The following is a 26,365-nucleotide window of genomic DNA, read 5'->3' on the forward strand; positions in this document are numbered from 1 at the left end:
TGGGTCCAAGGCAACAGACACCACCAAAGTGGGCCAGGATACTTCTTGCAAGTGTTCTTTTGGGTGCCCTGCCCAGCGACTTGACTGGGAAGATCCAAAAGATATTGAAAGAGGCAAAAAAACACTGATACGTGTGCATGCCAAACTATCCAAAAAAATGAGCACCGTTCTTCAACCAAGCACTATCTGAGCCGGAAAATAACAGCACTATCTGAGCAACGCAATATGTTACAAGTACACAAAGAATCAACGAATTTTGATTATGTAAAGGGCAATGCTTCTATCAGTTTATTCTTTCCATGGCTACACAAGGATAAGAGAAACAAGAGACCAAAGACAAAAACACCATATATACCACAAAGAATCAGGAATTCTTGATCAGCAGGACTTCTTCCCGCCAACAAGAAAAAGAGCAGAAGGATACTTCTGCCTTTTACTTTGTATATGATCATCAGGCCACCTCTCCCTCCTACTGGAAAACGTTTCCAGTGGTGAGCACAATTAACTCCACTGGTCGGAAGAAATGACTTGGTGCCGTGTTCATTTTTGCGCTTCCTCCGGCATCGCTTCAACTTCTCAACTGCAACAGCTGGCTTCTCAAGCTGTACTCCCTCATCTATGTAACGGGCAATTTTCGAGAAACCAGTTAGATATTTCCGTGGTAAAGGTAGGATCGCACAAGAACATGATGTATATTCCGAGCAGAGTGCAAATAATTATTCATTTAAAATTGTACCTGCATATGGTGTGCTTGATTTAGTAGATTTCCGCACTCTTCTATCAAGTCCCTTTCACTAGTGATTATTTGTGCAAGTTTGGAGGCCACGCCATCAACTTCTTCAACCTATATGACAAGAGCAAAATGAGATTGCATCAATATAACAAGAATAACTCAAAATGATACTGCCTCCAATTCAAAATGCAACTCATTTAGAATTCGTACCAGTCAAGACATTTTACATTTGGCCATCTATAAAGGAAATTACTTGCGCGTCTAAAATTCCAGATTGATATAAGTAGACATTTATAATGCTGGGAAAACTTCTGGTGTTCCAGGTTTCAAACAGATATGACTGCATTGGCAATTATAAACGATTGGATATTTCTTACAAGTATACAAGTTTAAAAAACAAATGACACCGGCCTCCCTTGGTATTTCTTATAGAAAGGCAACCGCATGCTGGCATCATTGCACACTAGCAGAGCTAGCCAACGAAGCGACTCTCAGTTATCAAGTACATTAGCTTTGGGCGAATACATGTTCACTTTGGAGTATGGACATATCTTAGTGTGAACTTTCAATTGTCAATCAAATGAACATGGATTTGTATGCTTAGCATAATCGCAAATAAAGCTTCCTACTTGTATTTAGAGTTAGAATTGAATTTGGATGGTGGTGAACTTCACAACCTCCACCCACCACAATATAGTTGTTTGATACTGAATATGTTCTCCAAAATAAGTGTCGCAGTTTTGAGCTGGGGTTAGTTCAAAACTGCGACACTTTTTTATGTATCGGAGGTAGTAACATTTAGTAAACACAATTTAAAAGAACCATTTCAAAAAGGTAACATATCTAGGCATGACAGCTATTTGATAGTTTTCTCACCTTTGGTAATAAATCTCGAACAAGAGGCGACGCCGGCTCCAGTAGTTGTGCGGCAGAGTTAAGAACTTCTGAGATTTCCTCATAGTTTGCCTGCAAGGAGTAGTCTTAGAACGTAATATTTTATCTGCATCACGAACATATTTTGGTGCCATCTATGCCTGGAATGTGAAATTAAAGCAAAATCTTACCCGAACACCCCCAATTATAGGCAGCCTTAGTGAGGCGTTATGCAGCGCAGATGTTGCCCCTGTCAAGCAGCTGGAATAATCCTCCTCAACATCACTCCATCGATCCAAATACGGCACCTGACATTTTTGCCAATGAACAAATTAATTTTTGATAGAGCATATGTTCTCACATACTAGAAGATAAATACACACTTGATATTCTCTATTTCCCACAATGTATGCTGATTATTATTTTTATTTCGACCAACAAATTTACACATAAATCATCCTAAGTGTGCCGATGCTAGCGCACACACGTAATATCCATTGGGCACATATTGAATGTAGTTGTAGGTTACAATTCCAGTACTCCATTGGGAGTAGATAATTGACAACATACGATTTAGTGTCATACTTCAGTTAGTTCATAGTAGGACAAACTGAGATCAAAACAGTTAAGGTGGTGATGCTGAGTCATGTCCCTTTGATGGCTCCATCTCACGCGAGTGAGGAAATGAATTCATTCATGTGACATACACAATTTAAACATTTTGATAGCTCAACTTCGATAGCCAGACATTTATCTAAGATAGCCTATACAACACTTCAAAATATTCAGAAAGCAAAATGTGCCAAAAAAATTGTTACCTGACCACCAACAATTGAGCACAATCTCTGATCCCTCTTGATCTTCTCAGCCTCTGCCCTCTTATCAGCGACTGATTCTCGTAGCCCAGCAATTCTCTCAGCCAGTCCGAACAGGGAGTTCTTCACACGCAACAAAATTGAACAATAACAACATCAGCATCTCAGTTCACATTGTGGAGATCAAACTACATCCTCTGTCACAGTAAAAAGGCCTCACCTCCGCCGCAGCAGCCTTGGCCCTGGCCGCCTCTGCCCCCCGGGCGTTCAGAAACCTGTACTGAACGTAGCGGTTGTCCAGCAGCCGCAGCTGGTGCACGTCCTCTTGCTTCCCGGCAACCTTTCTCCCCCCAATGACCGCCGCCTTCTTCATCTCCGCTAGTTTCGTCCCATGTGGCTGCGGTGGCCTTGGCGCCGCCATAACCTTCGCCGCCGGAGCCGGGCAGCTAGACAGAGCCGAATTAAGTGACCGGTGGCACAGCGGGATAGCCGCGCCCCGTGTGGACCCGCCCGACTCAGGAACCGAGGACCGGAGCTCCGACGACAGGCGCCCGCCGCGGCAGGACGCCGGGCCGAGCAGCGGCGGGCTCTCGCAGGGCGCGGCGGGCACCAGGATCCCATCAGGCTCGGAGAAGTCGGTCAGGGTGGAGGAGGTGTCCGTGGAGCTGCAGGACGCAGCGTCGTCCGCGGCGGAGGGGCAGGAGGAGGCGCGCGCGGGCGTGGGGGGGCGCGGGTAGCCCCTGCGCCCCGTGGACGGGGCCGGCCCGCTGGACGCGCGGGTCAGGAGCCTGGGGGGCGGGGCGCCGGCGGCGGAGGAGGAGACGGAGGCCCGCGGGTTGGCGCCGATTTCGCCGAACAGCTTCTGGACGGCGCGCCTGCGGGTGGAGGGCGGGACGAGCGGGGGCTGGTTCTCGTTGGCGAAGGGCGTGGCGACGCGCGTGTGGGCGCGCGGCGATGGGGTGGGCGAGGAGGCGCGCGACGAGGAGGTGGAGAGGCGCGGGGAGGAGGAGGCGGAGGAGGAGAGGGCGGGGGGCGGGGGTGGAGAGGTATCTGGAGCTGACCTCCCGCGCGCGGCGGCGCGGGCGGGGCGCGGCGGTGTGGAGCGGCGGCGGGGGCGGGGGCAGGTCGGCGGCGGCCGCCCGGTGCGGCGACACGGAGGCGGCGGCGGCGGCCATGGGGGGCGGGGATCGGATTCGATCGGAGCGGAGGCGGAGGGGGAGTAAATAGCCGTTGAGGCGTAATGAGATGGATTTTCGGGGTGGGAGGGGATGAGAGGAGCGTAACGGCTAGTTCGGGGAAGGGGGGCGGGTCTGGGTGGCCGGCGTGGAAGGGCGTTTAACGGTAGGCACGCAAGGCGGAGGAGAAGGTGGGTTTGTTTCCACTGGGAGGTGGGCCCGAAGAAGTTTGTCTCTGTATATCACGATGATCGCCGCCGATGGATCATGAATGGATGATGGCGGGTCGAGGGAGAAACAAGGCCGGCAGATCAAGATCATTCCAGTTCCACCACTCCACATCATCTCCCGTCTCGATAAGTTACGCAATGATTCAGCTCTTCAAACTTTCCTTTTGCGGGAATTCAACTCAGGAACTTACAGCATATCCAACAGCGGCCTTAAAATAGAGCTGCCCAACTTCAACCAAAAATGAACTCCAACAGCAGTTCTAAACATTTTTTTGGGGGTCTCATTTAGGGCTGCCCAAAAAACTTGGTCCAAATGACGCATATTTGGATCACGTAGCCGCCTGTCCAAACGTAAAAACGGCCACGGCTCGTGTGTCGCGCGGTGAAACCTCCAAACACCTCCTCCTGCGCGCGCGAAACCCAGAAGCCCCTCACCCGCGCGCCACCTCGCCACGCCGTCGTTGATCCAATACCCTACCCGCGCCCCCCGCCTCTCTCAGCCTCTTTTCGCGCCGCCGAATCAACCAGCGCGTGCCCCAGACGCCGCCAAATTAGCCACCGTCGACCATCGTTGCCGTAGATACAACACCTCACCGGTGCCGCCGTTTCCTCGGCCAATGTATGTCACCAAATCGCCGACCGAGGAGCTCCACCGACTTCCATGACGTTTGTCTGCATGACTTCAGCCGTTTCTCGGTCGGGCTCACGCACGACAACTCGGCATGTATGACGAATCGGACGTCGCGCCAACGCCTTCAAGAAGGCGTGTTGGTGGGCTAGGCCGGCCAAAGCAGGTCCTGAACTTTCCGGAGATCGGGAGTCGGAACGATGCGGAATTCGTCATCCCGAGATCAAGATAGTGACCGTTGCGGAGGAGACTCAGATCGTTGTACGAGTCCTCTACTCTAAGGGTAACACCCTACCCGCGGCGGAACTAGAGAGGAAGTTCAGGAAGAAAGGAGGGCAAATGGTAAAACATGGCGACTTGAGGGGGCCAAATAACTATGTTTTTCTCATCTATGTTCCCTAAAAGTAATTTTCACACATTTTTTTTCACACATTCTCCTAAGCGGAACTAGAGAGGAATTTCAGGGGGGGGAGGAGGGCAAATGGTATACCTTTGTTTGGATGTTTTCTCTCTGCGTGAACTCAGACCTGGCCAAACGGGCCGACCCGGCACGGCACAGCCCGGCCTGTGCTAATCGTGCCTGGCCCGGCACGGCCGCCATGCACGTTTAATAGCCGGGCCGTGCCGTGTCGGCCCACGGGCGCTGCTTCTTGGCCCAGGCACGGCCTGATTAGTAAACGGGCCGGCCATCGTTCTGGATCAGATGCAACATTCGTCAGTAGGTTCGAGCTACCATGGCGAGGTTACCAGTATGGGCCCTCTATTCTAAGGATAACACCCTACCTCTGTTTGGAGTGTTCCTCTCATGCAGTGAGGTGATTAAGGATTTGTCTTGCATTGTAGATTTGAGTGAACCTGTCTATGTCTCTGCACTTTTCAAATCTTATATACTACAACGAGGAGATGGAGTCCAAGGGTTGTTAAGAGAAGTGCAACGTTTTTGTGCTCGGGTTCCATGAAGCCTTTTTTTAACATTCAAATATCGCATTTTAAAGTTTCAAAAAAATCTGAAAAGAATTCACCATTAACGTATGGATGTATACCACATGTGCGTGAAATTTAATGAGAATATGCGTTGATTAATGAGCTATCACAAGGAGAAAATCGTTGGTTTTATATAGAGCAGTGCATTACTGTTCACTGTTTTTGAATCATCAATTAGTCATTTTTGTGTACCTCGCGTGTCAATGTATTTGCCCATGAAAATTTGCACACATGCAGTATACACGATACTATGGATTTTCTTCAGAATTTTTGAAACACTGAAACGTTTTTTTCCTTTTTTGAATTAAAAACAGACAACGGCAAACATACATCAGGATCATACGGAATCAAAAGCTCTAAGAACATGACAGCAACACAGCAGATTTAAGTGCGCACAACAACAGACAACTGCAAACATGCATCAGGAACCACAGAGACAGAGGTAAGACAGGCTTACCTTCGATACATTGTCCACTTCACGACAGGCATTTCTGTGACAGCGTAGTTATGTCCCTAATGGTTTCAGATTTCACTGGAATACATACATCACAGTAATGTTCGACTCAGACACGGTACGTCCACTTCACAGCAAGGGTTTTCGAGCCAATGCAGTTGGCAATGATCAGCGCTGAGCTGTTGGAAACAAATGATCTGGTGTAAGACAAGGGCTTGGGTCAACAAAGTTCGTCACAGAACTTTGCCTTTCCAACTGGAGCTCCACCATGTACCATCCAAGAGCCTTGTAAATATATACAGGAGGCACGCTGTCCTGATCAGGCTTATGATTTCTATCCTACAGTATGCTCTGCCATATGCTACTCAACTAAGGCAAAGGTGTGTTGTTATGGTTCCAATCTGGATCCCACGTTCTACGATATCATTAAGTCCACTGGCACTTGGCACCATGTATAGCTAGTCAAACTCTGCTATTGATCATAGAACCCTCGTCTCTGGTTTTGGGGTTGATCACCTGTCGCGAACCAAGCAGAGAGCAATGCGATTTCAGGGACACTCTTGAGTGAATTATTCAGATGGAAAAACTAAGACTAATGACACAATATAACACGCTTCAACCAAGAATTCATTGTGTAGTATAATAATCATGCATGTGGGCACTCTGGCCACCGATGGAATAGTTTTTACTTACCGAAATCATCAGCATCGTCATCAGTCTGACTCGTGAAAAATGGAGTTAGATAGTTCTTGTCAAGGGCGGTGAACGATGTTGTGCTGTGTCATCATTTGAACAGTAATCAGTTGTTTGCGGAGTAATCATTTGTATGCAAATGGAAATACATGATCTGACAACGAGTACCTTTTGTGGAACTCCTTGAGTTTCATTCTCAATCCTCCTCCAGACGATGTACCTTCCTCATAAGTTGGGGGAATGTAACCATTGTTATCCTCGTAAGTCTGAGAATGGTGGCACACAGAAGTTAGTCCTGAATAGAAAATTATCCTCGGAAATATCAAAAGCAAGCAAACTGTGCCACACAGCATGATAATACAATATAAACAAGAACCTACAAATATCAGCTACCCAGCTAGAGGGCAATTGCTTTGTAGGCCCATAGCAAAATATGACCCTGAGTAGCTATTACCCCAAAAAATATGAATTCCAGTGGATCCCAGCATTAAATTAATAGCATAAAAATAGCATATTTTCAGAAAGAATGTGAGTTTTTTTAGAAACACAGAAAATAGAAGTAGTGAGAACAGAAAACCAAATCAATGCTTACTTCTATTGATGTATTTTCATCACCAATTACATCCAAAGCTTCTAACATGGTGCCTGTCGACCCTCCAATAAGAAGAACCTGCATGATTTCAAGTAATTCATGACAGCTGTGCAACTCACTTTAAGAGTATCTGATGGTAATATGGAATTACGTGCCAACTATCCCAGAATAGAGCACAGAAATGTCATGTATGCAACACTTACAAAGAACTTTTACTGCACAGAAAGGATGTACCAACTTGATTATGTGCTCCTAGGTTTACCTAATTATTTCGGCAAAATAGTTTGTTCTATGAAACTATATTTGTAATACGCATCAGAGCAAAATAAAAGCTTAATTAATATAGAAGTGGACCAACTAGCAAAAATTATAAGCAGCACATCATGACATCCAAACAAATGCAATACAAATATAAAAAATGCCATCCCAATTGGTAGCTTCATCATTTCTTGACTAGTGCCCAAAATTAAAGAATGTGGAAAATGTGCAAATACCGTTAAAACGACAATGGCTGTGGTAGCTGTTAATATCGTCTTTCCATGTCCTTCAGGAAGTTCATGCACAGATTGGAGAGCAAGCGCAAAAGCCATGGCTCCTCTAAGCCCTATTTGTCCAAAATCCAAATAATGAAAATTGGCTTTATAGAAGCCTTTATCATATATGTCTAAAGTTGCCAACTACAGTATAATGAAACTCACCACTAAAACAAAGAGCTTTCTGGTGATTTAGAGGTATACGCCGATGTTCTGGCCGCGATATATTAACCAAGTAGGCACAAGAAAAGACATTTGCTGCCCTACAAAGAAACAAAATTGCAGGAAAGAATGTCAGAGAGTGTGCTTGTTTCACCACTGAACTTAATTGGATATGACAAATTCAATAGTTGGGGTAAGTTATGCATTATTTTCTACATGTTCTACATCATTGCAGACCCAGTTTGACTTCAATTCAAGTATGTGACTAACAACACGGTAACAAGGCATGAGTATTTTATACAGATAAAAATATGACCACTGCTAAATGCCCAACAGTGCAGGACACAGTTGTTCAGATCTAAACGAAACATGCTTTCTACTTTGTAGTGTCTAGTAACTTAGGCCTCCTTTGGTTTGGAGGAATTTTGTAGGAATTTCATAGGGTAGGATTTTATAGGAAAAAAATCCTATAGAGCTCTTTGCGTTTGTAGGAATGGAATCCTATTCCTATGGAGGAAAAATCTTCCTATCCTCCACATTTTCATAGGAAATAAACATTAGCCTAGACTCAATGGAAAAAATCCTATTGATGTGAAACAAAGGACATCTCCTTTCCTATTCCTAATCATAGGATTTGAGATGCATGTCATCTCATTTCCTATGACTTTTCTATTCCTATAATTTTCCTACCCTATGAACCAAAGGAGGCCTTAGTAGGTACTCCCACCGTATCAAATATAAGACGTTTTTGTAGGCTAGTTTAGCCTACAAAAAGTCTTATATTTTGGTATGGAGGCAGACTATATATGTGAAATAAGGCATAGCTGTAGGAGTACCTTGCAACAATTATAAATATCTATTGTTAAGTCAAGGAACCAAATTTTAAGCAAAGAATTGAATAGACCCAACTGGTGATATGTGAAAGTAAAACAAAGGATACAATCGAGAAGATGATGAACCCAACGTGTGACCAGCTATGCTCTTCCATGGCAATATCAAAGCCCATATAAATGAAGCTGAAAAAATAAAAAAATAGTCAATTGTGGCAAAAGAGTGCAGTTAACATCAAGCACATGCAATCAATCAACTTTCCACCACATGCACGCCCTCCACATCACCAACCGCTCATGCAATCATTCAACTTTTCAGTTTCCACTTTCCAACACATGCAAATCCTCCACATCATCAAAGAACATGAAAGCCCTCCACATAATTTTTTTTCAACAATAAATAATTGAACTTGACACAAGACAATATAACATGCAACACCCTCCATTTACCTCTAGGTTGAATGTGGTACGGTACTATTTTCATATATTTTAATTTTATTTTTCATAAGTTCATTGCTTAAATAATCCGTAGCAACACGCGGGGCGTTATCTAGTTACTCATTATGAGTGTCCCGGGGCTTACACAAATGTTTCAGCCAAAGATGATAGCAAGTGAAAGAAGGCGGAAACAAAGCGCTGCGAGTTATCTGACAGATTAGAGTACGTATAGTGCTTCATAACCTGAGAAGAAATAGCAAATATGATGTCAGGAGACATAGCCACAGTAGAAACATGACTAGATATCACATAATAAACTCAATATTGTTCCTACCATCCCTGTGAATAGTATAGAAACAATTCCTGACAAGCCAAGTCCTTCTGCTAACATATACCTAAAAATTAAAGTGAAACAGTTCAATGAAAAAAATACCCAAAATGGAAAGAGTGAAGTTTCAAATGTCCTTACGAGAAGTATGGGAAGAGAACAAAAAGGCAGCACTCCAAGTTCTGAAGACTGAAATAGCAAACATACCACAAATTTAGAACTGGCAACATATGTCAATTTATTTAAAGTGAAGACTGAAAATAGGTAACATGATATGACTTACTTGTCAATATCCAATCCCGCATATTTAAATAGGTACCAGGTGGTCAAGGCATCACAATATCAACACAGTATAGGAAGTGGTGAGGATGGAATAATGCCGAAATAATCCAAATTTACATCGTGCATTCCACCCCTACCCCCCCAGCACACACACAAAAAGCAGCAAATAAGAATGACGACGCATCTTACGGTAGGGCAAGAAAGGGTATGTGATGCCAACAATGGGAAACGAGATAATATTATGTAGATTGTACCAAATTTTCTTGGTTGCAGCTATCTAAGAACAACATTTCACTAGTAACAGTTGTCTAGGACTAGAAGCAACAGTACTGTGAAGTTCACTAGAACATACAGAACATGAATTATAGAAATCATATGAGGCAAACTTGCAAATAGAGTTTTGTATGCAAGACAATGAGAAAGGATATAAGAGAAGAGATAAATCCAACTCCGACACCTGCAAATCATAGAAATGGAATGATTACATGAGACACTACAAAATCAGAAAGAACTAAAAATACAGAAATATATTATCATCCAGAAAAATTATCCCTAAGTTATTAAGATACTGATGCATCTCCTCTGGGGTCACATGTATTGTTAACGAGAACTGCACGAGAAGGAACATCAAAGAGGGGCTGTGATCCAAACATATTATAAGTTTATAACTCTGTGCAGCGTACCAGTGTCTCTCATGTGTACGAGGGAAGAATACATGTTAAGTCCATATCCTCAAGATGTCCAGGAGGAATACAGAATGAGCACATCCGTAGAAGGAATAGCAATATAAGAATTAAGTCCTGCTACTAGGAACAGAGTTCCAAAGCTCACAAGTAGGCATAGAGGCTGAGGTCAGGTACTGACATGTACCGTAGAAATCATATGTCAAATGGCATAAATGCAGCTGGGCCAATTTTGCTGCTCAAAACTTGTAATGGTGGCAGTGCATCGAGTCATCCCTATAAAGGGATGCGAACTGAACCTCAACAACGAATTAATCTATTCTCGCAATTTTCATTCATTAAAGATACAGTTTATCATGAAAGTGACACAAGAACTGCAATGGATCAGCACTAGGTGATGCATAGCAGCACTGTTCCAGCATTACTCATGCTTGGGAAGCATGTGCATTGCCAGATTTGCGGTTCGCTCGGTTGATGATTTGGTTTCGCCATTCATTATTATTTCCTATGAATTGAATTTCATGAGGAGTATACACTCTGATTCGCAAATCAGGAATGAAATACATGGACAAACACCAAAATAGCCATCTGCTATACCACGCCACCTCCACATGTACTCTCCCCCATCTCCCACACTCCTTCTACTGCCTCCCTGCTGCTTGTTCCCCACCGTGCCATCCACCCTTGCATTGCATCTCCCTTCTCGCAGCCATACCTGCTACTCCTCAAGGACGACACTGATGGCGATAAGACGGTGATAGAGATTGTGCACGGCGATGGCACCAAGATGATAAAGTGGCAAAGGAAGCACCATGATCAAACAGCAAGGGCAGCAGCACTGTTGAATGACATGGAAACTGACATCGGTCCATGCAGGTTGCGAACACAGAGACAGAGAACTGGGGGTTATACCAACCCCGATCTAGATCGGTCAATCGGATCAGGGGTTGGCTATTTCTCAGCAAATCGTGCAGCTATTCAATAGAAAATACGGATTGAGTCTGATTATTTAGAAGTACAGTTTGTTTGATGATCGAGGCTTGAAATAAAGTTTGTGTTGTATGGGTCAAGCTGAGTAACTAAGTAACAGTAATCCCTTAAGGGTCATGCATCGTACGTCCAGAAAATGAAGAAATAATGAATGCTGTATATTGAAAAAAGTTAATAGTAGAGTTGTGATTAGTCATTACTAAAATGTTCTAGCTAGTAAGTGCCCAAAATGTGTAACTAAGTATGTATGGTCATGGCAGTCTTATATCAAATTGAAAAGTGTTATCTTCGGCACTGGTGCTAACCTGATGACATTGAACCAACAAAGATCTCAAGGAACTGTAGAATCATCATAAAAATGTTCTCGCCTCCTGCTGCATTACTCCTGACTGATGACATTGTCCTGAAGAAAATAATGGACATAAGCAAGAAGTGCACATCTTGGAAGAATTATGTAAAGGCTCATTGATAGAAACAAACCTGTAAAGAGAAATTGCCATCTGCACTCTCCAAATAGAAGACATATAAGTTAGTCATAGGCACGAGGAAGTACTGACTATACTTGCATGCACTGGAAACAAGTAAAAACAGACCGCATCGTTTAAAACAGATTCGCCGAACACCAGAGCATACAAGTTAACATCACTTCCCAGTTCCTGCACAGAAATGATATCACAAGTTTCATGTCATTAGTTCAGGGACACAGCATAGTCAGGGTCGCACATATGCATTACCTCTTCAATAAATGTGGCATTAAATACTGGCCATCAATGTAACAACTGAACCTCTAAATGCTGACATTAATAATATTTATATGCTATGATGCTTCATCTTGCAGGCGAGACCGTGAGAGGAAATATGGACTTTCAGACTAGTGTGACATCATGTCTTAATAGGAACGATAGACTACTCATATCAACAAGGAATTCCTTCTTTTCCGGGAGCCCATCCGCAAGGAACCTCAAAGTTAAGCATGCTTGGCTTGGAGCAACATTAGGATGGGTGACCGACCGGGAAGTTGATCCCGGGTGCGCACGAGTGAGGACAAAGTGCACAGGAAAGACCAGTGTTGGTCTGTGGGGCTAGTCTAAATCCTGCCAGGCGTAACGGCCGAGAATCAGTGGCTATGGCAGGGGCGTTACAGATGGTATCAGAGTCGTCCCTCACGGTTACACAGGCTTGTGCGGGTCAGTGGCGCAGACATGTACATGGCATGTGTGACCCATCGTGGCACACCGCATGGGCACATGTGGATGCTGGCACTGGCGTGCATAGGCGTGTGCTAAGAGGGAACGTTCCTGCTGGGCCGACGAGGACGTCAGTTCCTTTGAGTGGGGGTGTATGTGACATCATGTCTTAATAGTAATGATGGAGTACTCATATCAACAAGGAATTCCTTCTTTTCTGGGAGCCCATCCGCAAGGAACCTCAAAGTTTAAGTGTGCTTCGCTTGAAGCAATTTAAGGATGGGTGACCGATTGGGAAGTTGATCTCGGGTGCGCGCGAGTGAGGACAAAGTGCGTAAGAAAGACTAGTGTTGTTCTGTGGGGCAAGTCTAGATCCCACCGGTCGTAACAGGAACCAATGGTTGTGGCTGGGCGTTACAACGAGTGAGGACAAAGTGCATAAGAAAGACCAGTGTTGTTCTGTGGGGCTAATCTAGATCCCACCGGTCGTAACAGGAACCGTTGGTTGTGGCTGGGCGTTACAACTAGCCCATGGAACATACTTACCAAGTATTACCTACATTAGTAAAGCATGATGCTTCACTTTTCAAGCATGAGGAAGTCTGTTTTCTAGTGGAAAACTAGGAAATAAGATCCTTCGCATTTCTTAAAACAACAGAGACAACTTTAGTGACTTATTTACTGATATAGTGATATGTTCCTGACCAAGATTTGCATTCAACATCAGTTAAATCACTACACCATTCCAAAATCCTTGGGAATAAAAGCGCAAAGGCCCACAACAACAGTTAAATCACTACAGAGTAAAACTGACTCGGAACAAATATAGCCAACTATAAAGGTCCGAGAATGAGATGGAGAAAAGAAAAGCTAGGCACCTGGAATATTGATAATACTGTGACAGGATCAGTCGCGGATATAAGAGCGCCAAACATAAGACATTCAACCAATGGAAGTTTATACATTAGAAATGTGAGTCCACCAAGATAACTGCAGTGAAAGCAGATACAGGCTTAGAAGATGAGAGATTTTAATAGAAGTAGACAAATAAAGTTTGTTATGCTTACACAAGCATCCCTGTTACGATGGAAGCGATGAATGTCCCAAGAATGGCAAAAGTTACAATAGCCCCAAAGTTGGCAAAGAATGGTTTCTGAAAAGAGACGTCTTAGGAAAAGTAGCTTAGATAAAGAAAGTATTATCAATGTATAGTACTTACTGGGGATAAGCTGAATCCTGATTGGGTTCACCGAAGTCAAGGAACACAAGTTTCAATTTGGAAAAGAGAAATATTCCAGTTAGGAGGGTAGAGAAGTATATGGGGAAGTTACAAGTTAGGAAGCCTATTTTGGTCACCAAGGTACTAGCAATGTTAAAAACAAGAAGACTGAAGAAAAAGGATATAATATTATAGGAGGTAATAAGAACAAGAAGAAGAATTCTTCATGGAAGTTGAACCATGTCCTGCGAATCAGAGGGAACAAGGCATGATCAAGTGGAACATGTGAACATTGTGTGTAAGATCTAGGCTACAGTGAGCACAACACAAATGATGCAGAAATCCAAATAAGAACGAAACTACAAAATCAACGAACCTAGTGTTGGTCTCTGTGTTCGAAATATTAGCAAGCCCACCAACAACTAGTCCTGTAATACAGTCATGAAAGTTCCGTAAGTCAAAGAATTCCCACAATATAACAAATGAAATGAAATGAACAATAGAGCAATCGGAGATCTCGATTTATTTTCTTGTTCAAATATCAGTTTGCTCATTCAATGAAAGACTTCGTGGAAGCACATATTTATGCAATGGTTCTCCTTGATCAAATGATGAGCTACTGTTGGACTGCATCAAATTGATGGCACATTTTGAACAACTATCTTATCTTAAACTGGGTCACTATAAAACAGGGTTCATCAAACTAGCTACTATTTTTGAATGATATATCTCAAAGAACTCGAAACTGAAATTTACAGTTATATACAAGTCGACCGACAAACATTTTTCGCATTCCCAGTGGCATGACATTATATGAATGGATTTAAACCCCAAGTATATACTCAATCTGATAGCAAGACAACAGACCTTGCTACTAGCCTAGTTTAAAGTTAGCAGAAATACTAATTATCCCGTTCTTCTGTGCGGTACTGCGGTTTGTGCCAGCTCAAGGCCAAACAAGAAAGAAACGGGGCTGATAATCAGAACTAAAACAGAAATTTCCAGAATCTACGAAATTATCAGACGTGCGAGCAGCCGGCCAGGGTTAGGGTTCAGACGCAAGGGTCAGGCAGACGCCTCGGCCGCGGAGGCGTGCGTACTGTAACATAAACATACCGATGAGGAGCGAAGCGCTGGCCTCGGGGAGGTAGTAGAAGCGGTGGCGGCGGAGGACGTGGCCGAGCACGAAGGAGAGCACGAGCATGGAGATCTGCAGCAGGATTCCCACCCCCGCCACCTGCTGCTCCTTGCCGGGCGGGGCGGGAGGGGGCGGGGCCAGCAGCCCACCCCCCGGCGGCGCCGCCAGGGCCATGCTCAGCTCCAGCGACATGCCGGCCGGCGAGAAACGCTGGGGGCGGCGGCCGGCGACGCGGGGATCAGTCAATCGGGGCCTTCCGGAAGACTGCCAGGCTACGACTGGGAGGAAGCTTGGAAAGTGCGGCTTGTTGGTGGGGCCGCCACTTTCTAGCACAGAGAGCGTGTTTTGTTCACCTCCTGGAGTTGCATGGGCATTCCATAAAAAAAAGTTGTACGGGCATTGTTTGGTTCGTGCCTAGCCTGAGACTACCCATGATGGGAATAACATAGATAGTAACATCACACATTTTTAAACAAAACAGATCATGTGGCTAGTAATTAATGAGCAAAGAAAGACATGTAGTAACATAGCTAGTTACTGTAACATCACATATACCAAGACAAGATGAGTCTACAACCTAATAAATAAAGTGTTGCATGACACCACAAATATGTTACTCCTCATTAAAGAGGTAGTAATATAGACTAGTAACATATGCATGTTATTACTCTAATAAGTTACTGTGACGACACATATTTCTATCGTCATTGTGGATTAGTGTGTTCGAGATTATAAAACATTTGAATGTTAAAGTTCTAACGCCAACTTTTTTTAGAACATCTACAACTGAGATTGCCTAATCCGGGTCACCATACACCGGTGGACAATGTCAAGCATGTCTTAATTTGACCTCTCCACAACCACACTACTCAAATCTCGATACCCAAATTCATGCAAAAAACATCTAGACGGAGGGAGCGAGCGAGTGGAGAGGGAGCGCGAGCGCGTGAGCCCATCGTGCATCACTCCGGCGACGGCGTCCACCTTCCTGCCGTGCGCCACTCCGGCCGCGCGGCCACCCCGGGTCTAGACCGTCGCCGGCAAGCCGGTCTCTTCCCATCCCCGCAGTCGGTGACCTCGTCCTTCCACGGGGAGCGGCCAGTGGTTTCGGGGTTGGGCATCTCGTCGGTTTCCGAGGGGTCGGAGGCGGCGGAGGGGTCGGTGGCTCCTGCGGCGGCGGGCACAGCGGTGGGCTCGGCAAGGCGGATCTCGCAGTGGCAAGAGGCCCGTGCTCCCAAGAAGACCTTGTGGAGGCGTCGACCTGAGGAGGATGTTGGGGAACGCAGTAATTTCAAAAAAAATCCTACGATCAAACAAGATCTATCTAGATGATGCATAGCAACGAGAGGGGAGAGTGTTGTCTACGTACCCTCGTAGACCGAAAGCGGAAGCGTTATGACAACGTGGTTGATGTAGTCGTACGTCTTCACGATCCGACCGATCCTAGCACCGAAGGTACGACACCTCCGCGATCTGCACACGTTCAGCTCGGTGACGTCCCACGAACTCTAGATCCAGCTGCGGTCGAGGGAGAGTTTCGTCAGCACGACGGCGTGGTGATGGTGACGATGAAGTTACCGGCGTAGGGCTTCGCCTAAGCACTACGACGATATGACCGAGGTGCAAATCTGTGGAGGGGGCACCGCACACGACTAAAAGATCAACTTGATCAACTTGTGTGTCTATGAGGTGCCCCCTTCCCCCGAATATAAAGGAGTGGAGGAGGGGAGGGCCGGCCCTCTATGGCGCGCCCAGGGGGGAGTCCTACTCCTAGTAGGAGTAGGTTTCCCCCCTTCCCTAGTTGGAGTAGGAGAAGAAGGAAGAGGGAGAGGGAGAGAAGGAAAGGGGGGTCGGGCCCCCTCCCAATTCGAAATAGGCTTGGGGGGGGGAGGAGGCGCCCCCACCTTGCTCGCCTCCTCCTCTCTTCCATCATGGCCCATTAAGGCCCATTGACTCCCCGGGGGGTTCCGGTAACCTCCCGGTACTTCGGAAAATTGCCCGAACCACTTGGAACCTTTCCGGTGTTCAAACATAGCCTTTCAATATATCAATCTTTATGTCTTGACCATTTCGAGAATCCTCGTCATGTCCGTGATCACATCCAGGACTCCGAACAACCTTCAGTACATCATATCACATAAACTCATAATACCAATCGTCATCGAACGTTAAGCGTGCGGACCCTACGGGTTCGAGAACTATGTAGACATGACCGAGACACGTCTCCGGTCAATAACCAATAGCGAAACCTGGATGCTCATATTGGTTCCTACATATCCTACGAAGATCTTTATCGGTCAAACCGCATAACAACATACATTGTTCCCTTTGTCATTGGTATGTTACTTGCCCGAGATTCGATCGTCGGTATCATCATACCTAATTCAATCTCGTTACCGGTAAGTCTTTTTACTCATTCTGTAATACTTCATCCCGCAAATAACTCATAAGTTACAATGCTTGCAAGGCTTATAGTGATGAGTATTACCGAGAGGGCCCGGAGATACCTCTCCGAAACACGGAGTGACAAATCTTAATCTCGATCTATGCCAACCCAACAAACACCTTCGGAGACACCTGTAGAGCACCTTTATAATCACCCATTTACATTGTGACGTTTGGTAGCACACAAAGTGTTCCTCCGATATTTGGGAGTTGCATAATCTCATAGTCTGAGGAACTTGTATAGGTCATGAAGAAAGCAGTAGCAATGAAACTGTCACGATCATAATGCTAAGCTAATGGATGGGTCATGTCCATCACATCATTCTCCTAATGATGTGATTCCGTTTATCAAATGACAACACATGTCTATGGTTAGGAAACATAACCATCTTTGATTAACGAGCTAGTCAAGTAGAGGCATACTAGGGACTATATGTTTTGTCTATGTATTCACACATGTACTAAGTTTCCGGTTAATACAATTCTAGCATGAATAATAAACATTTATCATGAATTAAGGAAATAAATAATAACTTTATTATTGCCTCTAGGGCATAATTCCTTCAGTCCCCCACTTGCACTAGAGTCAATAATCTAGATTACATAGTAATGATTCTAACACCCATGGAGCTTTGGTGTTGAACATGTTTTGCTCGTGGAAGAGGCTTAGTCAACGGGTCTGCAACATTCAGATCCGTGTGTATCTTGCAAATCTCTATGCCCCCCTCCGACACTTGATGACAGATGGAATTGAAGCATCTCTTGATGTGCTTGGTTCTCTTGTGAAATCTGGATTCCTTTGCCAAGGCAATTGCACCAGTATTGTCACAAAAGATTTTCATTGGACCCGATGCACTAGGTATGACACTTAGATCGGATATGAACTCGTTCATCCAAACTCCTTCATTCGCTGCTTCCTAAGCAGCAATGTACTCCGTTTCACACGTAGATCCCGCCACGACGCTTTGCTTAGAACTGCACCAACTGACAGCTCATCCATTCAATAAAAATACATATCCAGTTTGTGACTTAGAGTCATCCGGAACAGTGTCAAAGCTTGCATCGACGTAACCGTTTACGACGAGCTCTTTTTCGCCTCCATAAACAAGAATCATATCCTTAGTCCTTTTCAGGTATTTCAGGATGTTTTTGACCGCTGTCCAGTGCTCCACTCCGGGATTATTTTGGTACATCCCTACTATGCTTATAGCAAGGCACACATCAAGTCTGGTATACAACATTGCATACATGATAGAACCTATGGCTGAAGCATAGGGAATGACCTCCATTTTCTCTCTATCTTCTGCAGTGGTCGGGCATTGAGTCTGACTCAACTTCACACCTTGTAACATAGGCAAGAACCCTTTCTTTGACTGATCCATTTTGAACTTCTTCAAAACTTTATCAAGGTATATGCTTTGTGAAAGTCCAATTAAGCGTCTTGATCTATCTCTATAGATCTTGATGCCCAATATGTAAGCAGCTTCTCCGAGGTCTTTTGTAGAAAAACTCTTATTCAGGTATCCCTTTATGCTATCCAGAAATTCTATATCATTTCCAATCAACAATATGTCATCCACATATAATATCAGAAATGCTACAGTCCCACTCACTTTATTGTAAATACAGCCTTCTCCAAAAGTCTGTATAAAACCATATGCTTTGATCACACTATCAAAGCGTTTATTCCAACTCCGAGAGGCTTGCACCAGTCCATAAATGGATCGATGGAGCTTGCACACTTTGTTAGCACCCTTTGGGTCGACAAAACCTTCTGGTTGCATCATATACAACTCTTCTTCTAGAAATCCATTCAGGAATGCAGTTTTGACATCCATTTGCCAAATTTCATAATCATAAAATGCAGCAATTGCTAACACAATTCAGACAGACTTAAGCATCGCTACGGGTGAGAAAGTCTCATCGTAGTCAACTCCTTGAACTTGTCGAAAACCTTTTGCAACAAGTCGAGCTTTGTAAACAGTAACATTACCGTCTGCGTCGCTCTTCTTCTTAAAAATCCATTTATTTTCTATGGCTTGCCGATCATCGGGCAAGTCCACCAAAGTCCACACTTTGTTCTCATACATGGATCTCATCTCAGATTGCATGGCTTCAAGCCATTTCATGGAATCTGGGTTCATCATCGCTTCCTCATAGTTCGTAGGTTCATCATGGTATAGTAACATGACTTCCAGAACAGGATTACCGTACCACTCTGGTGCGGATCTTACTCTGGAAGACCTATGAGGTTTGGTAGTAACTTGATCTAAAGCTTCATGATCATCATCATTAGCTTCCTCACTAATTGGTGTAGGAATCATGGGAACTAATTTCTGTGATGAAATACTTTCCAATAAGGGAGAAGGTACAACTACCTCATCAAGTTCTACTTTCCTCCCACTCACTTCTTTCGAGAGAAACTCCTTCTCTAGAAAGGATCCATTCTTAGCAACAAAGATTTTGTCTTCGGGTCTGTGATAGAAGGTGTACCCAACTGTTTCCTTTGGGTATCCTATGAAGACGCACTTCTCTGATTTGGGTTCGAACTTATCAGGTTGTAGCTTTTTCACATAAGCATCGCGGCCCCAAACTTTAAGAAACGACAACTTTGGTTTCTTACCAAACCACAGTTCATAAGGCGTCGTCTCAACGGATTTTTGATGGTGCCCTATTTAAAGTGAATGCAGCCGTCTCTAAAGCATAACCCTAAAACGATAGCTGTAAATCAGTAAGGACATCATAGATCACACCATATCCAATAAAGTACGGTTATGACGTTCGGACACACCATTTCGCTGTGGTGTTCCAGGTGGCGTTAATTGTGAAACTATCTGTAACACCCGCGGTGTCATGCTATATAATTAAGCTAATCATTTTTCCAAATAGTGCCTAATCACCTTGTTCAATATCCCATTTGAAATTCCAATCAATTCAAATTCAAGTGAAGCTTGAAGTTGCTCAAAAGTTGCTGAAAAATGTTCATCATTTGTCAAAAATTCCATAACACTCCTTTGTTAAGGAACACAACATCACTTTTGTGCAGAGATGAGCATTAGCAATTATAACAGCACCAATTCAGCATTTTTAAATGCTATCCTATTTATGAAAAATACCAAATGAATTCTTCTGGTCTCCAAAATATTTGTGGCACTATCTAATATCACCAGGGAATAAAAGGGGCACTTCCCATATTTTTCCCAAAGAAAATGGCATGCCCAATATTTTCTTATCCATCTCTGATTATAAAAAAAAACAGAAAAGCAAAGCTGTTTAAATAAAAGAGAAACCCTCCCCCCTGGGCCACTTGGCCCATCTAGCTAAAGAACCAGCCCACCTCCACCTCCTCCTCCCCTACAGGACGCCAGGAGGGCGTGGCGCTCATCCACGGCGCCATGGCCATGGATGGCTGCCACGAGCCCCTCCCTTAGACCTATAAGGGCACACCCCCAAACCCCACTGAAACCCTAGCCCCTCGCATCTCTCTCCCTCGCGCCCCCTCCTCCTTCTGCGCCCGCCGACGTCGCGGCGCCCTGACCGGTCCGCCTCTGCCCCGCCGACCTCCTCGTCATCCGCGGCCACCGTCGTCCTCGGCGTGCGGGAGCACGTCCAGGAGGTCCGCCGCAGCCGGATTTGTCCGCTCCGCGGACCACCTCAAGCCGGGACGGTCCGTGTGCTCGCCATCGAGCCCTTCTCCGCCGCGGACGTCACCAACTCGTCGTCGTTGCCACTGCTCCGGGCCGCCTCCAACCTTCTAACCTCGTCCACGAGAACCGGGGTGAGCTTCTCCCTCGGGTCCCCCTTTTAGCCCTTCGATTTGGACGCCGTAGGCCGTCATCTCCGTCGAGCTCGAACCCCCGTGTACGCGTAGGTGCGTGCGCTCGCTGCCGCCTGTTACTTCTTCTGTTGTCGTTGTTGCCGGTGCTGCCGGTTGTTGCTGCTGCTGTCCCGTGCTCGCGCGTCCCTACTGCGTGTGCGTGCCGGCGCTACTGCTTCGTTTGCTGCTGGCCGCTGCTGCCGCGTACCAGTGCCGCCGCACTGCAGATGCTCCTTGCGTGCTTCTACTCTGCCATGCCCCTGTTCTGCTTGCTGCTAGCCACGACAAAGGCCATGACCGTGATGTGTGAGAGCGCATCGTGCGTGTGTGTGCGTGAGTTGGGTGTGTGTGCCGTGTGTGTGTGTGGTGTGTGTGGCTGGCTTTTGCCACAGCCATGTGTGGCCGGCCCTTGTTTGACTAGTATAGATTAGGATTTAAATTAGTAGATCAATTAGCCTAATGTGCAGATGACATGTGGGCTCCATTTGATTAGGTTAATTTGTTTTATTAATTTGGCTAAGTGTAGCCTATGACATGTGGGCCATACGCCTTGTTGACTGGTCAAAGTTTGACTAAGTCAACCAAGTCCCCTAGCCCCACATGTCAGCCTCTCTGGGTGTGCACACAGTGTGTACACATAGCAATTTCCCTATTTAATTCGAATTAGCAGTAATTCTAGAAAATGTTTAAAACTTTGAAAATTCATAGAAAATAAAACGTAACTCGGATGGAAATGTTTTCTACATGAAAGCTGCTCAGAAAAACGTGACGAATCCAGATACGCGGTCTGTTAATCTGTCACATGCCCCTAGCATGCTAAACATGGAACTTTCCACCTCCGGTCATGTGTCTGACACAGGTCCGGAACCGGAAAAACATTCCCGGTTGACTTCCCCCCTCGCCGGTATCGTGTAGCATCGCGTTAGAACACGTCTAGCTCTGCATGTTGTCCTGTTATGTTATGTTTGCTTTATATTTACTGTTTCTTCCCCCTCTTCTCTCCGGTAGACCTCGAGACCGATGCTGCCCCTATGATCGACTGCGTCACCGACGACTCCTCCTTGCCAGAGCAACCAGGCAAGCCCCCCTTTGATCATCCCGATATCGCCCATTCCTTTCTCTCATGCTTGCATTAGATTTTTCTACTATTATTGTATGCTCCTATTCTGATGCATAGCCTGCTTTTGTATCTGCTGTTGTACCTTACCTGCTTATCCTAAACTGCTTAGTATAGGTTGGTTAGTGATCCATCAGTGACCCCCACCTTGTCCTTGTTGCCCCTGCTTCATCATTAAAGACCCGATCAACGGGATTGAAGACCAGGCTCCGGCACCGCGCACCACTTTCCCCTTAGTTGCTCGACACTGCTGGGTTACTATCGAGTGCCGAGGGTGAGACCTCTACAACACTTCTGATGTTAACCATGTAGTGTAGCTATTCGGTCGTGGTCATCGAGGGTGATTCCGCCTTAACCACTTCCGATATGACTCTGTCGTGCAACTCCTCAAGTGTGAACCTCGGGGGTGATTTCTCTTACGTTCACCTTGATGATTACATTGAGTGGAATTCACCGGGGGCGATTCCTCGGGTTTTCCCCTTGATGTTTAGACACACAGTTACTATGATTACTATGACTTTACAGTGAACCATGTTACTAAAGACGGGTCGACCCTGAGGGGTGCCCGCGCGAGCTTAATTGCGAGTGATGTGGAGTCGGGTTGACGTGGAGGGTGCCCGCGAGATAATTACGAGGCGTGGCCGGGCATTCCTAGCCCTTGCCGCAAGTCCTCGAGACGGGGCAATGGGGTCACATCTTTCGTGAGTCTCTGCTTGTTACCGTGCGTTCCTAATCCACTACGATTTGGATATTTGATCCGAGGGGCCTCTGGCCTAATAGCACTAACCATCACGTGGGCATAGTATGGGCGTTCTCTGTCGTATACATCAGCTGAAGCTTAATAGACGTCAGCGACTGAGCGGCGCGCGCCGGGTTGGACTGCGTAAGCACCTGCCTTGTTGAAGGAGGTAGCTAGGTCTGCTCACCGGCCGTCCACACAACATGCAGGAGTTCCCGGGGAGATGGCCCATGACCCCTGGGGGCATAGGTTTAGTCCGGCGTGCTGGCCTCTCTATTAAGCCTAGGTTGGGTTGCAGCGTATTGTTTGGCTGAGGCCGAGCATGACCCAGGAAAGTGTGTCCGGCCGGAGTTAAACGAGCGTGGTGGGTAAGTTGGTGCACCCCTGCAGGGAAGAAAACATCTATCGATAGCCTGTCCTACGGTAACGGACACTCGGAGTTGTATCCCGATCGATACAACTAGAACTGGATACTTGTGATGAGAATTAGATAGTGATGAGAATTGGATTGTGATGACAATTGGATAGTATGGCTCTGGGATTGCTTTCTCGCAGGGAGTCGAGAAAGGATCTCTGGCCGAGGTTGATAACACCACTACTACTTTACCTTATGCTACTCTACTCCCTCCTGTTTGCTGCAAGATGGTGGTTTCCAGAAGATGCTAGTCTTCGATAGGACTAGACCTTCTCTCTATTCTGGCATTTCTGCATCCCAGTCCACATATACAACCTTTCTTTGATAATGTTGCATATGTAGTGTAGATCCTTGCTTGCGAGTACTTTGGATGAGTACTCACGGTTGCTTTGCTACCCCTTTCCCCCCTTCTTTCTTCTTTCTGGTTATTGCAACCAGATGGTGGAGTCCAGGAGCCAGATGACACCTTTGACGACGACTACTACTACCCCGAGGGTGCCTACTACTACGTGGAGGACGCCGACGACCAGGAGTAGTTAGGAGGCTCCCAGGCAGTAGGCCTTGCCTTTTCGATCGTAGATGCTTTTGTGCTAGCCTTCTTAAGGCAAACTTGTCTAACTTATGTCTGTACTCAGATATTGTTGCTTCCGCTGACTCTTCTGTATTCGAGCTTATGTATTCGAGCCCTCGAGGCCCCTGGCTTGTAATATAAAGCTTGTATTATTTTAATTTGTGTCTAGAGTTGTGTTGTGATATCTTCCCGTGAGTCCTTGATCTTGATCGTACACATTTGCGTGCATGATTAGTGTACGATTGAATCGAGGGCGTCACAAGTTGGTATCAAAGCCGACTGCCTGTAGGTAGACCCCCTTTCCAACTCGTTGGCCGAAGTTGAGTCTAGTCATCCAAAAGTGTTTTACTAACTTGGCTGTGTGGCTTACGGGCCCACGTCGCCATTGGGTGGTATTAGGATATTTTATTCCTTGTCTTTACTCTGGGACTCTGTTCTCTCTTCTATTCGGGTTAAATGAATTTACTAACTACATTAGGTTCTCGTAACGACTTTCCCCGGAGAGCCCCTTCATTCCGGATGGTTGCCTGCTTCACCAGAAGACTTCGAAGATATTCTCCGATCTACTCCCGAGAACTTGTGTTCATTTCCTTTCCAGTCCCTTAACACCGTTGAATCCCTATGGATAACTGCATATCCTTGTCGCTCATACCTTCATCCTCAGTTTCTCTTGTTATTACAAGATACCCTAAAATACTTGTCGTTGTTTCGAGAATTCTTTTGTGCCTACTGCCTTGCAGTTCCTTGTCGCATGACTACATCGACAAATTAATCCTCACACATATCGAGGATTTGGTTTTTCTCCAGTTGTTCATATGTTTCACAAAATTCTTTGAAATACTACTCGATCTTCCGATAATCCTCAGCAGCCTATTATTGTTGAAATTCTTGTTTGCTTGTATTATGGTTAATTCCATAATTCTAGTAATCTTCGTTGACATCCTCTGTCACTATCATTTCGAGTCCCATGATCCAATGTCACAAATGCTCGTAATCCTCAATCAGATCCTAACATTCATCCTTCCGGCTCAGACGTCACTCCAAAAATGAGCTTGTTCTTGTCAAATCAAACCTTGTTTGACTATCGATCTGTATCGATTCAACTCAATTATCTTTTGATCAGAGCCTCTGCTTCAGATCTTCTGATTTGAAAATCGTAATTCCTTTGTATTCAAGCTTTGAAGTTATCCAGTTATATCTATAACCCGATGTCTTTGCATTCTTTCTTCTTCTGGGTGAGTATCGATACTCACATCAGATCTTTTATGGACCGCCATATCCTTGGTTGGATTATTATCCGACAATGTCCTTCATATTCATTAAACTTGTGAGTTTTGCCCTGACACATAATGCCTTTGGTAAATTCTATCATCTGCTTTTGTCAACCATGCTCTGCTTTCGAGCTGGTATATTTTAATGCTGAAGTTAGTGGTATATGTTCCTAAGATACCCCTACGGGTTGAACCTATGCCTTCACTAATCCATGTGAACTCGAAAGAGATGTGAGTCATACTCTTCTGGTGCTTCACCAGGTAAATCTTTCGCACTACAATTTCTTCGAAAACGAGGAGTGAATGAAAGGTTATGCATTGAATAAGTGGGAGTCGACCTTGAACTTTGTGTTCATGCCCATGGACACGAGGTAGATCTTTTCATGGAAGCTTCTCTTAAAATTAATTATTCCTTTGGTATAAGTTTATCTTGTATCTGTGAATTGATCCTTTGCAATCGTGGTTCCAACCATATTTTCTCCTTGACTCCATATTCCAGACAAGATAAAATACTTGTCCTCTTTAGATCATTTCACATGTCCAACCTATGTTCCGATCTACCTGCAAGTATTGCCTCTGTTGTCTCGAGGATATTTTGTCATTGCACTCCCTCTTGTGAATTCTTATTAGAGTCATACTTCGTCACATCATTCCTAGCCTGATCGACTATATCATTATCATGCTAATTTTAACTGTGCTACCTGGTCCTTATTCCCGAAGCACAACTTTTCGATGATGAGTTAAGCTTACGTCGATCCTTCTCATCTTATCATTTCACCTCGAACAGCAAGCTTGATTTTGAGCTTGTGTCGAATCCGTGGTTCTCATAGCCTTTTACTTCGTCCTTCCTTTTGCTTAATGTCGTCGCTGCTCGATGGCATCTTCATAGAGTCTCTCAACAAAATTTGTCGTGATCGCCGTCAACATTTTGACTTCTTCCAGGATATCAATCGAATTCATGGTGATAAATACCATCCTTGCCCCTCGATGATTTGAATTATCATCGACAACATTCTTGCCTTC

At 45.1% G+C, this 26,365-nt stretch overlaps 1 protein-coding gene and 1 pseudogene across 1 annotated transcript; both read right to left on the reverse strand.

Moving 5' to 3' along the window:
• Positions 1 to 233: 233 nt before the first annotated feature.
• Positions 234 to 3,611, reverse strand: LOC123111631 (protein ENDOSPERM DEFECTIVE 1-like; annotated as a pseudogene).
• A 2,182-nt stretch (positions 3,612 to 5,793) lies between these two features.
• Positions 5,794 to 15,292, reverse strand: LOC123111632 (sodium/hydrogen exchanger 6). Its single transcript, XM_044532458.1, has 22 exons — positions 14,946 to 15,292; positions 14,206 to 14,257; positions 14,015 to 14,074; positions 13,830 to 13,854; positions 13,678 to 13,763; positions 13,489 to 13,600; positions 12,017 to 12,079; positions 11,904 to 11,923; positions 11,729 to 11,826; positions 10,179 to 10,207; positions 9,752 to 9,783; positions 9,610 to 9,657; positions 9,475 to 9,535; positions 9,286 to 9,383; positions 8,813 to 8,888; positions 8,709 to 8,728; positions 7,876 to 7,973; positions 7,672 to 7,781; positions 7,178 to 7,255; positions 6,754 to 6,851; positions 6,586 to 6,668; positions 5,794 to 6,408 (listed from the first exon to the last, which is right to left on the reverse strand). Exons 1-22 carry the CDS (start codon positions 15,157 to 15,159, stop codon positions 6,365 to 6,367), a joined length of 1,605 nt encoding a protein of 534 aa, XP_044388393.1. The 5' UTR covers positions 15,160 to 15,292; the 3' UTR covers positions 5,794 to 6,364.
• Between the last annotated feature and the right edge of the window lie 11,073 nt (positions 15,293 to 26,365).

The sequence above is a fragment of the Triticum aestivum genome, chromosome 5B, assembly GCF_018294505.1.
Source record: "Triticum aestivum cultivar Chinese Spring chromosome 5B, IWGSC CS RefSeq v2.1, whole genome shotgun sequence".
NCBI lineage: Eukaryota > Viridiplantae > Streptophyta > Magnoliopsida > Poales > Poaceae > Triticum > Triticum aestivum.